Genomic DNA, 15,957 nt, shown 5'->3' with positions numbered 1-15,957 from the left:
TAAAAATAATTTGAGTAAATAAGCATTATAGTCGATAGTAATTTGAATGCTAAAAAGTTAAGTAAATCTATTATAAATCACTTATATCCATCGGAAAATAACACAATTTACGTATGTAAACAATTAATAGAATAACAAATAACAAAAGAAATCAGTAAATAAATAGATTAAATAAAAAGTTATACCCTCCCACTCAATTTTACCCCACAACAAGAGATATCGACACAACTCAAGTGTTCCACCCCCTCCCGATATTGTTCCCTCATAACTTTCTGAAGAATAAATATTTTTAAATAAATCTTTTAATTCCAGATGGTGTAGATTACGAATATATCGGAATTTGTTGCGAAAAACTTTATCGGGGAGGTGGAAATATGATTTCCGAGAAAGTTATGGGGAAACCAAGTTATGTTCATGGTACACACTCTTGTTTTGCCGGGACTTTTGTATTCTCGACTTAAATATTTAAGTAGCTCAAAATACTGACGGCATTACCATAATTAATTACGGGGTTGAGGTGTGGGAACAGCCAAACAGAGCTAGCCCTAAGCCAATTGGACCGATTGCTCCCAATCGGGCCTTGCGCTCAAGGAGGCTACATTCTATACTGCGAAATTTCATGAAGGTGGTCTCCCTGAAGTTCAAAAAATCTACATAAAAATGCTCCTTAAAAAAAACACATACTTTCTACAATTTAGCGACACAAAATACCAAAAGATAAACCCATTCATCCAAAATGTTAAATTTCTTTCTAATTTTTGCCAGAATATTTTTAAAAAGCATAGTTTCAATGTAGTTTCGCTTACTGATGGTGAAAATTTTTGGTAAATTTATAGCTTAACACGCAACTCAATTTCGGTGGAAAATAATGCTTTTTCCTCGTTTTTATTTTATTTTTTTTCCTGGTGCTATCAAATCTAATATGCCGCAAATAATATTTTCCACGGAAATCGGAGGGGGTGGGGTAGAGTGGACCCACAGAAATCCCCCCATCACCTCACCCAATTGGGCCCCGCACCTCCTAAGGCTGGTCCTGCAGCCAAGCACCCTTGCGACACAAATTACACATACTCTGCTTCAGAAATATGTTAAATAAAATCATGTTTTTTTCTTTTTTCTTTTTTCTTTTATTCTTTTATTTGTTTCAGTCATTTGACTGCGGCCATGCTGGGGCACTGCTTTTAGTCGAAGAAATCGACCCCAGAACTTATTCTTTGTAAGCCTAGTACTTATTCTATCGGTCCCTTTTGCCGAACTGCTAAGTTACAGGGATGTAAACACATCAGCATCAGTTGTCAAGCGATGTTGGGGGGGGGGGGGGGCAAACACAGAAACACAAACATACATACATACATATATATATGTGCGTTTTCTCCATTCCTTAAATTCTTAAATATACTCAAATACCCAAAATTTCAAGGAGTTCCTGCCTTGAAAACAGGAACTAAACCACAGTTATTTTGTGTTCTTTGCTACATTGGTTTCTATTAACCCATTTATTCTATCAGAAGAATTTTTATTCATTAAGATAGAAGAAATACACATACATATATATATATATATATATATATATATATATATATATATACATATATACGACGGGCTTCTTTCAGTTTCCATCTACCAAATCCACTCACGAGACTTTGGTCGACCTGAGGCTATAGTAGAAGACACTTGCCCAAGGTGCCACACAGTGGGACTGAACCTGGAACCATGTGGTTGGTAAGCCATGCCTTCGCCTATATTTTCTTCATTTAATTTTCATTGGATCTTTCTGATTTGGCGGACACCATTTGTTTTCTAAGTGATATATTGGAACAATTCCAGCATTAATAAAAAAAAAACAAGACAAAAAACTCCGCATGGACGTAACGAATCAATCAGATTTAGATAACCATTATATGCAGTTAAAGGGAAATAAGTCTGATGTTGAATGGAAGTGCTAGAATTATTTCCCTTTAAATATTATTAAAAAAAAACAACAGAATCCTCATCACGAACATTTTATTATTTACTACTGCATATTTACATTCGAATTGAATAAAGATATTTAATGTTTATATTTAATCTGAATAAAGATCAGTGACGTAGCGTAGATTTTGACTGTCTCATTCTTTAAACGCAACATACCTTTAACTTGCCAGACGTCCCTTATATACGACACATGTCCCATATTTGAGAATTTTGTCCCTTGTCCTGCACTGACCTTTCAGGGACACCCCAAACGTCCCGTATTTAATTCATTTTCAAATATCGTAATAAAAATATATTTTTACTTCCCTTTTCACGGTTCTTAGTTGTAACTTTATAAGCAATTATTCTTTCTTTTTTCATATTCTCTTCATGAAAATAACCTAAATGTCACTAGGAAACTAGTGTTGCTAGAAGTTTACACAAAACTGACGTGTTTGCAACTTAATACTGTCAACAAAGTGTGTTGTTACTACTTGCCACGCCCCACTAATCCACCCATTCCAAGATGCCAAAACGTAAGTGTAAATTTTGTGATGAATATTCCAGCGAATGGACATTTATCAAACAAGGCAGAAGCTGTTTTGAAGCAAACTGTGTTGTATGTAATTGCACAATGGCAGGAAGTCTGAGATCAAGCAACACATAGAAACAGCAAAGCACAAAAGTAGTATTGCCTCTACTTCAAAAGAAGCGGGTAAACTAACAAACTTCTTGATCAAGAAAAACAGATGAAGAAAGTAAAATAATAGCTGCAGAAGTTGCAATGGCATTTCATACTGTCCATCACCATCAATCATTCAGTTCAAATGACTGTATGGACGTACTACTACCAACAGTATTTCCTGATTCTAAAACTGCATGCAAATTTTCAAGTGTTAGGATTAAATGTGCTGTAATAATAAAAAAAAACTGTTTTGGCTCCATATACTATGACAGAGATTGTTAAAAATATAATTAACTCTTCTTTTTATGGCATATCTACTGATGCAAGTAATCACAACGTTGAGAAAATTTTTCCCATTGATTGTGCAATGTTTTTCACGTGAAAAAGGTTTGCTGATAAAGTTATTGCGAGTAAGATTCCTCCCAAATCAGACCTCGGAAACAATAGCAAACTTCTGCAGAGAGAGCTTCATCAAGTTAGGACTAGACGTGAAGAAATGTATAGCTTTTGGTGGAGATAACACAAATACTAATTTTGGTGGTTGTTTGTGCATAAGCACAAATAATGTCTATTCAAAATTCAAGGAAAGCATGAATGAATCAATAGAAGGTGTTGGATGTCCAGCCCATATTCCATACAATGCTGCTCATACTGTGGCCAATGTTCTTTCTGCTGATGCTGAAGTAATTGTTGCTAAATTGTTTTCATACTTTGGTATTTATACTGTTCGATCTGAGAAGTTGAAAGATTTCTGCGAGTTTGTTAGTGTGCAGTATGCCTCAATTCTCTCACATTCTAAAACTCATTGGCTTTCTTTGATGAGAGCAGTTGAGAGAATTCTAAGGTTATTTAAAGTACTGAAATCATTTTTTTGATTCTGAAGAAAAGCCCCCACCCCTCCAAATTCTTGTCGAATTCTTCAATAATCCACTGAGTAAAACTTACTTATATTTTGTTCACAGTTTTGAATATGTTTTTAGCAACAGGATTACGAAGATAGAATTGAGAGAAAACATCATTATTGAAGTGCTTGGCTGTTTCAAAGAACTCATTGCAGTTACAAAGGAAAGAATTAATGGAAAGTTTATTCCTCTCAGTGAGAAGGATTTCCTTAATAAAGACGATGTCAAATCTGAAGAGAAAACAAAATTTCTGCTTGAAGTCGATAACTACTATTTCATTTGCCTTGAGAATCTTGAGAAATGGGTTTCGTTTTTTGAAAATTTTGATAACTTTATATGGATGTTATTAGATACAGTTCCAGCATGGGAGAATGTAGAATCATCTTGTTTAGAGTGAAAGAACAAAGGTTTAAAAATTGATGGCAACATTCTTCTCTGTCAGTGGTCAACATTTAAAAAAACTCCTTTCTAAAGAGATGCAGATCAAACCTGATGAATGGAAGACCAAACTATGTCATGAAAGATGGTTTTCTATCCTTCAGTAGATTGTTTCAAGAACAATACTCCAAGTTGTTAATTTTGTGCCAGTTCTTATTTACCATACCAGTGCATAATGCTAATGTTAAGCATGTCTTCTCAATGGTGAATGTTCCATGGACTAAAGAATGAAATAAGTCGGATGTGACTACTGTAGAAGCTATCTTACAATGCACACGGAACCTTAACTGTCAATGTAAAGAATTTCATAGGCATGTGTTAGACAACAAGGATCTGTTAATAAAAGCCAAATCGTTAAACTAATACATTCATTTGTTGTTTACACCACCTGTCTTCGTCTGTTGTTTTTTTCGTAAATTCTCCCATATATATATATATATATATATATATATACACACACACACATCTATATAATGTCAATTTCTTTGTAAAACAGAACAATTCAGGAAAGTAACAAAACACTTTTTGTTTTATTTTACATATTTATTTACCACAGTTGTTTAAAAGTTTATCTTCCATTCAAGAATGTCAATAAACATTGTTAAGAAATAAAGAATAACAGCCATAGATTTTGAAGTGAGAGAAAAATAGCTTTAGAATTCTGGCATAACAACATCATCATCATCATCATCAACATTTCAGCACTTTCTGGTATGAAACTATAGCGAAATCATACAGCTCTTTCATTGACACATATATACACTCCTTGCTCTCCACGTCCACAAAATATAGCAACACAGGAAGAGATATACATACATACATACATACATATAATATAATATAGATATCCACAGATTAATGTATACAGGCTGTCCCATACATTAGGCAGTATTTAACATTGAACTGTTACTTTATAACCCAACAGACATGTGAGACACAGAGTATGTATATATATATATATATATATATATATCTCAATGTTTGTTTTTATACCAAGTTATATATAGAAACAATTTAACATTAAACTGAAGTATGACCCAATACTTTTTTGTAGAATACATGTTTAGTAACTTATACCAGGAGATCGTTGACAGTAACTTTGAAGTGTGTGGCCTGCTTGCTTCCATCAAACTGTACTCTGCTTTGGTTCCCCTGTCCAACACCAACACCATACCTAATTGTCATTCACATAGCTGCACCTACCAAAAAGACGACCTGCCAAAGACTATATAAAGCCCCCCAAAAAACCAATATGAATAGCAGCCTGATGCTGAGCAGCAGCCCAAAACATCAAAGTTACAGAAAACCTTTTCCTTATAAAAGTTTATATATGCACACAAACACACATATATACATACACACACACATATTGTGTGTGTGTGTGGCAGGGTTTATAAATGAGAGGAAGAGAAATTAAAACAAAAGGTAGAGTGTATATAATTCTTTTTTTTTTTATTATCTGAGAATATTAAAGTTCAAAAAAGGACGAGAGCTTTGTGTCAAAGCAGTTAATACAAGCCCTTCTGTAACTCCTGTAGTATTCTCACCCAATAATAATTAATAATAATAATAATTTCAACTATAGGCACAAAGCCTAAAATTTGTGGGGAGGGGACTAGTTAATTACATCAACACTAGTATTCAAACTGGTACTCATTTTATCAATCCTGAAAGGATGAAATGCTAAATAGACCTCAGTGGAATATAAGAATTATACGTATATATATGTTTATATGCTTGTGTATATATACATACATACATACATATACATATATATATATATATATATATGTATATAGGGAGAGAAAGAGAGAGAGAGAGAGAAAGATACACACACACACATATGTATACAAACACAGACATGTATAAACACATGTATACACAGACACACACATCTATGTATTAATATATATATATACACACACACATAGACATGCACACACATACATATATGTATACTGCTAAGACAACGATGCATACATCTCTATTCAGGCGTAATTCTTTGTGTAAATGTGCAAGTGTCGATGTAGATGGATATGCATATGTACATGTACAAAATATACAGATATTTGCATAAAGTTTTTTGAAGCTATAATGAATATAATATAATATATATATATATATACACACACACAGACATAGATAGATACACATATACATACAGATGAAAAAAACCCATCTATTTACACACATACACACACATATATATATATGTATACTTATATATATAAATTAACAGTTAAAAGACCAGCCGACAACCACATATATTTACAAAACATCATATAAATAGAATTCTGAATGAAACAACTGCCTACATGCATATTAATGAACTCACACATACATGGATAGGTGCAATTAACAGTGTATATGTGTAAACATGCAAAAAAAAAAACAAGAATAAAACGTGCATCACCTGAGTACATGCATGTTAGTGTTTTTAATAACACATTTTAAATATAAATGTCGAGTGTTGTAAACGAGAAAATTTGGTTGTTGTTTTTTTCTTCTTAATAATAATTAAGCATAAAGCTGTGAAGTTATAGGCAAAGGTAAAATATGAAGTTGTGGCATTGATGCTTTTCCCAAAGGCATTATTAGCAGAGTAAGTCATTCCAATTGAGAATCAAAATTGAATTTTGCTATGAACTTGATTCAGTTACTTACTCCTCTGTCAGCAAAATTATTCTTAAAATTGGCATGAAATAGGATGTTGTGGCCTTCATGGTTTTCTTTAGTGTCATAATAATTGCCTATAAGGGCAAGGAATTACAGGATTATCGTGGAGAGAAGGAAATGGAAAGTTGTGGTTCTTAGTGGAGATGTAAGTAGAACTTGTCCAAAAATGTCTATGACTGTGTGTACCAGTTATATGCTAGGGGATTTTAATACTGAAATAGGTTAGATGTTTTAGATCTGTGTCTCGTTGTTTTAAATTCAATCCTGACTCATTTCTTAAATGGTAATTAGCTCTAGATAATTAGTGACATAGATGTAGTTTTCCTCATTGACCATCAGAATCAGGAAATGTAAATCAGTTTAATTTTGATCACTTTAACCCTTTTGTTACCATATTTCTGTTGAAATACTTTGCATTTGTGTCAAATTAATTTGGAAAATAACAAGGAATTTACTAAAATAACTTTGTCATTATTAAACTGAAGTTTAGAACATAACATGAAATTTTGATGGAACATTTATCATGGAACCAGGGTTGGTCTCAAAAGGGTTAAAGTGAAATGAAATGGTTATAAGATGGAAGGAAAACCATGGGCCATGATAATTGGTTTATTATGAGATTAGTTTGTGGTATTGAGCATGGGTTGAGTTCTAATAACATTCTAGATTAAAAGAGGCTTCATGTAGACAATATTGCCAACTCACTAAAAAATTTTAAATAAGACAAGTAAAAAAATATCTAAATGGACATTTCTATTGTTAGGAATCAACTCTAAAATGCAGTCCACTTTGGCAGAATTTGTTTTGAAAAAAAAAAATTTTTAAAAATCAGTTCAAATATTTCTGGAAAACAAGAAATCAGAAAAAAAATATATAAGAAAAACAAACAAATAAAACTTATGTTTCAAATAACATATTGTTGAATATCATACGATAAATTCCTCGATTTCTCTGCCTTGGACCCAAAACGGTAAGAGCAGTACATTGGTGAGAAAAATATATTCTTTAAAAACATGGCGCAACATTTAAAAAATAGGGGCAGAATTAACTGTGGGTGAGTAGAACATTTAATAATTTTAACCAATGAGGAGGAAGGGGTGTTACTGTCTATAGTTGAGGGCATGGATGGAGGTTCTTGGATAGAAATTGTAAACAGTGAAGCAAAATAGAAATAAGTATGTGTATTTAAAGAATTGAAAGTTAGTGTTTGGTTTTGGAGTATAATGGAGACAGAATGTTTTAGGGAGTTGCAGAAAATAAGGAGGAAATAGGAAGAAAGAATACAGACGGAGTGCCACCATAGTATGGCTAGGGGGTAAGTAAAAAAAAAAGGGGGCGAGGGGCTCACACTCACAGACATACCTATTAGCAAACCTCTACCTGTTTTATATCTGTTGAGCACTTTGTTCCTAAACTAATCTGTACACCTTTAGAAATTTATTACATATAAAAAAAAAAATGCTAAAAATGTAGTTTTTATGTCATTATATCAACTTAAGTAAAATTAATTAACCTTCAATATAAATTGACTTTGTAGTGGAACCACGCTTATTTCTAATATTGGTACAAAACAGGCAGTTTTGTGAAGAGAGGGCTTATCAATATAACTGACCCCAGTACAAACCTGGTATTTTGATTTTATTGACCCCTGAAAGGATGAACAACAAAGTTGAATCCAGAGTCTAAAGCATTGAAATAATTACTACAGATTATTTTGTCCGATGCTTTAGCGGTTCCACCAACTCACCATTCTAATAGAACCAACAATACTGAGACATAAGACCAAAGTGTACAACAACAATCCTTTCTTAAATTACTCCTATTTTTATAATTTCTTCTTCATTTAAGGCATTATCAGATGAAATAATAATCTCGCTTGGAAACCCAGTTTTGGTAGCTACAACATCAGCAAAACACCTTTTAGTATTGGTTGAAAACTAGAAAAATAGCTAGACTTTCTCCATGCTGTACTTTAGAAAGAAGAGCTAAGTTTCCAGGTTGAAAGTCGTTTACTTAATAGCACTAATTAATTATATGATGTAATAAGGCCCCATATATTGACTAAAATACAGTAAAAATGTCAAAATAAATGGACTGGAAGTTCACTAAAGCGAGGACGGTTTGCATATAGCTTTTACTAAAGAGTATATATATATATATATATATATATATATATATATATATAACTAAAATATATAATTAAAATAAAAGCTGGAAATATTCTAATTTTTCAATAAGAATTGTGTTTCTTTGAACATCGAGATGCCATTCTGCATATAACTAATCTAATTCTCAATTTGGACTTGGAAGCAAAAGCAGCAAGAACTACAAGATAAGCAGGTGACAATTTCTGAAGCAATAATGAAAGGTTTCTCTTGACTATGAACAACAAAAAAAAATCATTCCTTGAAGTGGAAGAAAGTGGCTGAAATGAATGGATCCCAGTATGTTACTGTTATTTGACAAACAAAAACTAAAGAAGCAAAATCAATCTTGGAACATTTAAAGTCAGAATGAAGATGGTGGGGCAAAAAAACTAAAATGCTGTAAAGAATTTAGTCTTATCTCTACTTCTTTTGTTGTTTCTTCATGTTTTTTTAGTTTAAATAATAATAATAATCTTTTCTACTATAGTCACAAGGCCTGAAATTTTAGGGGAAGGGGCCAGTTGATTAGATCAACCCCAGGACTTAACTGATACTTAATCTATTGACCCTGAAAGGATGAAAGGCAAAGTCAACCTCGGTGGATTCTGAAGTCAGAACGTAGCGGCAGACGAAATACCGCAAAGCATTTCGCACGGTGTACTGACGATTCTGCTAGTTCGCCACCTTAATAATAATAATAATAATAATAATAATAATAATGATAATAATAATGGTTTTACAATTAGATACAAGGCCACACATATTTAGTGGTGAAAAGGGTGAGATTGAGTGACATTCATGCATTTGGGTATTGGCAGCACAAGTGAAGAAATTAAAAAAAAAAATCCTTTCTACTAAAGGTACAAGGCCTGAAATTTTTGGGGAGGGGATAGTCAATTATATTGACCCCAGTGAGTAACTGGTACTTAATTTATCGACCCTGAAAGGATAAAAGGCAAAGTCGACCTTGGCGGAATTTGAACTCAGAATGTAGGGATGGGCGAAATACTGATAAGCATTTCGCCCGGTGTGCTAATGATTCTGCCAGCTCATCACCTTAATAATAATAATAATAATAATAATAATAATTACTGTTTCTAATGTTTGCACAAGGCTAGTGATGTAGGGGGGAGGGGGTTAGTTGATTAAATGCTTTCCCAGAATTTAGCTGGTCCTTTATTTTATCAACTCCCAAAAGGATGAAAGGCAAAGGTGACCTTGGAAGGGATATTTGGAACTGAGAAGGTACAGAACCGCAACGAACGAAGAAAGATTTATAGATAAATTATATTTAATAATTTCTTTTATTTTGGAATATTCAGCCAAATAAATAAATAAATAAATAATAGCAAGTGACTTGATCCAAGACTGTCTCTTAAAACTGAAGCAACTAAACCATGGAAGAGCCTATTAAGCAATTTTGTTGTTATATCTCTGTTGAAATACACTGCTGTAACCCTTTAAGTGCTCAAATTATTCTGGCAAATGTAAAGCTCATTTATTCATATTGCTTTCAATTAAGTATTGTCTCATAGCTTTGAGATTTCAATGATGTTATTGCCTATTTTTAGAATGACATTGTAGGGTTAGTATGAGAGGCTAGATCTGGCCCAGTTTGAACATAAAACAGGAGGTATATTTGGGCTGGATATGGCCAGTTTAAAGGCTAAAGGGTTAATAATGAAATATAACCTTGTTCTTTTATTTATCTGATGTTTGGAAGAAATTAACACGAAATTTAAATGGAAGGTTTTAATTTGGATTACTTTAACCTGTTACTAGATTTCTTTTGAATTACATTGCTTTTCTTTCAATTTGTTTAAAAAGTAACGAAGAATTTAGTAAAATAACTTTTGTCATTAATAATCTGCTGTTTGGGACATAACACAAAATTTTGATGGAAGCTTTTAACCCATATATGCCCATAAAAAAAATGAAGTCTTAAAATTTCACTGTGTTTAGATTAAACATTATGGTAAGCTTTTACAATCTGGAAGAGAAGGACAGTATGCAACTGTTAGCCATGGGTGTTGACTACCTACTGAACATTTCGTATGTTCAGTCAAATGCTTCCTGGCAAATTCATGTCCAAACAAGTAGGAGCAGATTCTACATTGCGAAAACGCAACCAGGGGGTATATATGGGTTAATTTATATCTATTTAAAACAAGAAGTTAGTATTGTAGAACTAGAACAGTTTCAGAGATGTTACTATCAAAAGGGTTAATAACATGGAAAGATGAAGTTAAATTCACTTTAAATTTATTTCATGAGAGGTCAAAACCCTCATTACACAACTGTGAACCTGGTCAGTTTACTGACACACTTACCCCACAAGTGTATGATGAAAATCTTAGCACCTCATTTAAATAAATTCAAATTTGAAGAGAACTTAACATTTTCATGCGTTATTTAATGGTTCTTCCATGACACTTTTGCTTCAAAATATGGAAATATCAATTTACTGATAAATGTCATAAGATATTTCATATTATTAAATTTATTTATTTCTTCTTATATTATCCAAATTATATATCTTAACTGTTTTTTAAAAAAATTTACTGTTGCATAATTGAGATTTATTTAACCAAGGATGTCAATCTGCTTACATTGAGTTGGTACAATATATATTTTTTACCAAAATCCTTTAGAAATAGAACTTCGTATAATTATAATTAAATCTTTCATTACTATATTTCTGGTGAAATACACCATCTTCGCCTTAATTAATTTAAAAGATAAAAAGAACTTTTCAAACAGCTTTCTCGTTAATAGTGTTTTGAATATAAATTAACATTGAATTTTAATTGATGGTTCTAATTTAGATCACTTTAACACAGGAAGTTGTTGCCATGGAACCAGGTTGGTGGGAGTTTTCAGGTGGGTTAGTATAAAAAGGGTTAAGATAACCTGATTAGTTAGAAATGAGGGTTCCATAGGTATTACTTGTTTTATAAATGGCTGAACAAATCTTCTCATTGCAGATTATTATCTATACAAGGATTATTGGCAAGGAAACCTAAGATAAGATTAAAGGAATGTAATCTAAGTAAGATATTCACTTTAGACATATGTGTGTGTATATACACATACATATATATACATATAAGTATATATATATTATATATATATAAATGTTTATTTAAATTTTAAGTTTGCTTTTCTCATTTATTTTTTTATCTTTCTCTCTAAAGATCTTGGAAATTTTTTTTTTAGATAATCCTGTGAGATTAGCCAAATTCCAACAATAGAGTTTTTTTATTTTAAAACTACTCTTATATTTCTAGAAGTATTAAGTCTAAGAATGGTAATGAAAATAGTTTCAGAATTTGTAATGTAGAAACTAGTGATGCTATATTTTGGGCATTCATAGAATTACTATAAAACTAAGAATGGTAATGCAAGTTGTTTTGGAATTTGTATAGTTAGAAAGTAGTGTTGCAAGAAATATATTATAATTATCACTCTGTATGTCTTACTTAACATGGATATGCTGTAGAAAGTCACAAAACTGAAGAATTTGTCTTGAGAAAGCAACTTATGTAGATACATATGTATAGTGCTAAAAAGCACAGAAGTATCATTAGCAGACAGAAACTGCTCAACAGTGGTGAACGATTTTTGTTTCCAACTGTTTTCTTTTTAGCACTATGTCTGTATGAGATTCTTTCTTGAGACAAATACCACAGTTTTGTGACTTTCTACAGTGTATCTATATTAAGTAAACTATACAGAATGATATTTTGAAATAATACTGATTCCATCATTAATAATGAATATTATAATCAAATATATACTAAATAATCACTAACAATCACATGTAACTTCATTGTTAAAATTTTTTATTATATTTTGTTATATTTTATTTGAGCATCTCTGGGTTGGTATTGGCTTGGAATAGAGAATGCTAAATACTGATGTCTTAGACTGGCAGGAGGACGTATATTCATTTGGGGATGGCTGTTGTGAATTGAAATTAATTTAATATATGAGCGGTGTTCATTTTCTCAATCTCAGACACATGGAAGGAAATAAGAGAATTAAAAAAAAAAAAACTGCCCTGGCAGGATTTGAACTCAGAATCTGGAAGAATGTGAGTATAATAAATATGTGAAGGCATTTTGATTTTAAGTCAACTTTGTTCTACACAGAAGAATGGAAATAATTCTAAATCTTTCTAATATAAGCACAAGGCCTGAAATTTGTCGGTGGGGTGGGAGGGTAAGTTAATTACATTGACGCCCAGTAAATATCTGGTATTTCATTTTATTGACCCTGAAAGGATAAAAAGTGAAGTTGACTTCGGTGGGATTTGAGCTCAGAAATGTAAAGAACCAGAAGAAATGTTGCAAAGTACTTTTGTCTGACATCCTAATGATTCTGCTAGCTCTCTGCCTTCAGGTGTGGAAATAATTAATAAGTAAATGAAATTTGGAAATAATTGGGGTTTTTTTTAAATTCTGTTTTTTAAGTTTAGAAATATACAAATGTCACCTTCATAATGGAGGGAGTCATGAGAAGAAAACACACACAAAAAAAAAACCCCTGCAAACAAAAACACACATACACCAGAAGAAAAAAAAAAATAAAAGGAAGCGGAAAAATAGTCACATGATATTTAGTTTGGTGAAAGCGTTTTATAGAGTTCTTAAATAAGAAAAGATTAATATCCAATTTTTTTTTTCTGCAGCAGGAATTGAAAATGCCTTTGTCTGTTTTGTATTCTTTTAGTACAGGAACATTTGGAACACGAGACATTTATTTGTAATCACATTGGAAACACGTTTAAAAGGTGCATGTTTGTCTTATGTTTATCAACAGCTTCTGTTTTTCTTTTTATTTGGCAGCAGTCAGGGTTTATAATATATATATAGGTTATATATATATATATATATAACTTATGTGTATATATATATATATATATATATATATATATATATATATATATATGTATGTATATATCGTATGTATGTATGTTTATATATATATTTATTTTGCGTGGTGTGCTTGTCCTTGTTACCTGGTCAGTGTACAGGCCCGCTGTAAACAGCTGACCAGCAAAGCAAAAAAACGATTTGTAAATGGTGACAACAATGAAAATAGAAAAAAAAAAAAAAAAATAATAATGATAATTATTAGTGACATCAATTAGCCGACATTGATAATGGTGATAATGTAGTGTTTGATGGAAGTGATAACGGTATATTTTATTTTATTCATTTATGTTTTTTTTTTTTTTGAAGATCCATTTCGGTGATCTTCGTGGTTTTATGTAATTGAATCTAAAATTTCATATGGTGTGTGGAAAAAAAAAAAAAAAAAATTACGGTTTGGACCCTTTCTGACAGGCTTCTTGCAGTTACAACACTTGCACAAACAAAAGCTCTGGTTTAACAGTGAAAAAATGTAAAAAGTTTTTGGTCATGCTAAACTCTCTGTAAGGGCTTTCTCCACCATCACCAGTGAACTGTCTCTGATAAACCATTTCGGTTCCACAGAAGGAACTAGTAATTCCTTATTTACTCTATTAATACTGTACAAATTTCGATTTATGTCTGCATTCTGAAAGGAAAAGAAAAAGAAACATTTTAATATCTTTAATAAAATCTAAAGAATGTTAGATTGTAACTAACAAAAATACTAGAGAAGGAACCAAAGGGGATAATACTTCCACTTCACTCTTTTCTATTCCAGGCACAAGGTCTGAAATTTGGGGGGAGGGGCCAGTCCATTAAATTGACCCCAGTACATGACTGGTACTTAATTTATTGACCCTCGAAAGGATAAAAAGGTAAAGACGACCTTGGTGGATTTTGAACTCAGAACGTAAAGACAGACTAAATATTGCTAAGCATTTCACCTGGTGTGCTAACGATTCTGCCAGCTCGCTGCCTCACCACTTTGATTATTGAGATAACTCTTCTCCCTATTAAATATTCTGAACACAAACAACAACAACAACAACAACCATCACCACCACCGCTGCTGCCACACACATACCACCCGGGTACTTTTCTTGGGTTATTATTCCAGACAATCAAGAGGTGAGCTGGCAGAATTGTTAGCATGTCAGACAAAATGTTTAGTGGCATTTCTTCTGACTCTTCATGTTCCGAGTTCAAATTCCGCTGTTTAACGATATTTCTTTCGGAGTTCGAATTTTGCTGAGGTCACCTTTACCTTTCATCTTTTTGGGGTTGCTGTAATCAACTAACTTCCTCTCACCAAAATTGTTGGCGCAATGCCAAAATTAGAAAGAATAATTATTATCATTCTTTTACTTACTTCATCTGTTTGTGTCTTCCTTTGTCTGCCAATTGCTTGTATTTCTCTTTTTCATGACTTGTTTCTGGTCCTTCACATTCAAATGATGCCAAAAGAAGAGCTGAAAGTCAAATAAACACATAAATAAATTTATATGCAAAGAAAATAAATGAATAAGGAAATCTATGGCAGGCATGTAAAAAGCACCAACCGAATGTGGCCAATACCAGTACCCAACAGATTGGTTCTCGTATCAGTGGCACGTAAAAAGCACCATCCAAACGTGGCTGATTCCAGGTCTGCCTGACTGGCTCCTGTGCCGGTGCCATGTAAAAAGCACCCACAACATTCTGGTTGGCATTAGGAAGGGCATCCAGCTGTAGAAACCTTGCCAGATCAGATTGGAGCCTGGAGCAGCCACTGGCTCTCCAGACCTCAGTTGTCAAGCCGTCTAACCCATGTCAGCATGGAAAATGGATGTTAATTGATGATGATGATGATAAAAACAAGAGAATATACAAAGCTGATATGGAGCAGGTAATGTAGATAAGCATAATTAGGCTTCACACGCACACACAGACACACACACGCACACACACTCATGGGTGCCCAAGCAGATGTAGATATTTATGTAAAACTTACCCGTTTCAGAGTAGATTGGGGTGGTAAGAATATAACTAAGGATGTCGGTTTTCTTTGCGTATGGACACTGAAATGGAAATTATAGGAAATGACAAGAAAAACCCCACAAAAAACAAGTCTACAGAAATTTCTCCCAAATCTATTAATATAATTGGCAGTGTATCTCTTTCTATGTTTGTCCATCTCACTGATATGCACATCAAAGGTAATTAGCTGCTGTGATACTTTCACTATGTTAGTGTTTTAACAA

The 15,957-nt window shown here is 32.6% G+C and overlaps 1 protein-coding gene across 1 annotated transcript in view; it reads right to left on the bottom strand.

Moving 5' to 3' along the window:
• Nucleotides 1–4,500: 4,500 nt before the first annotated feature.
• LOC106874793 (ras-GEF domain-containing family member 1B) overlaps nucleotides 4,501–15,957 on the bottom strand; it is a 97,011-nt gene continuing 85,554 nt past the window's right edge. Inside the window, exons 19-21 of the mRNA XM_014922648.3 lie at nucleotides 15,708–15,774; nucleotides 15,087–15,186; nucleotides 4,501–14,363 (exon numbers count right to left, since the gene is read on the bottom strand). Coding sequence (XP_014778134.1) covers nucleotides 14,351–14,363; nucleotides 15,087–15,186; nucleotides 15,708–15,774 — 180 coding nt within the window. The 3' untranslated portion in view covers nucleotides 4,501–14,350. The remainder of the gene's footprint in view (nucleotides 14,364–15,086; nucleotides 15,187–15,707; nucleotides 15,775–15,957) is intronic.

The sequence above is a fragment of the Octopus bimaculoides genome, chromosome 16 (assembly GCF_046866305.1).
Source record: "Octopus bimaculoides isolate indiv1 chromosome 16, ASM4686630v1, whole genome shotgun sequence".
NCBI classification, from domain to species: Eukaryota; Metazoa; Mollusca; class Cephalopoda; order Octopoda; family Octopodidae; genus Octopus; species Octopus bimaculoides.
This window is presented reverse-complemented; position numbering and strand designations above follow the sequence as displayed.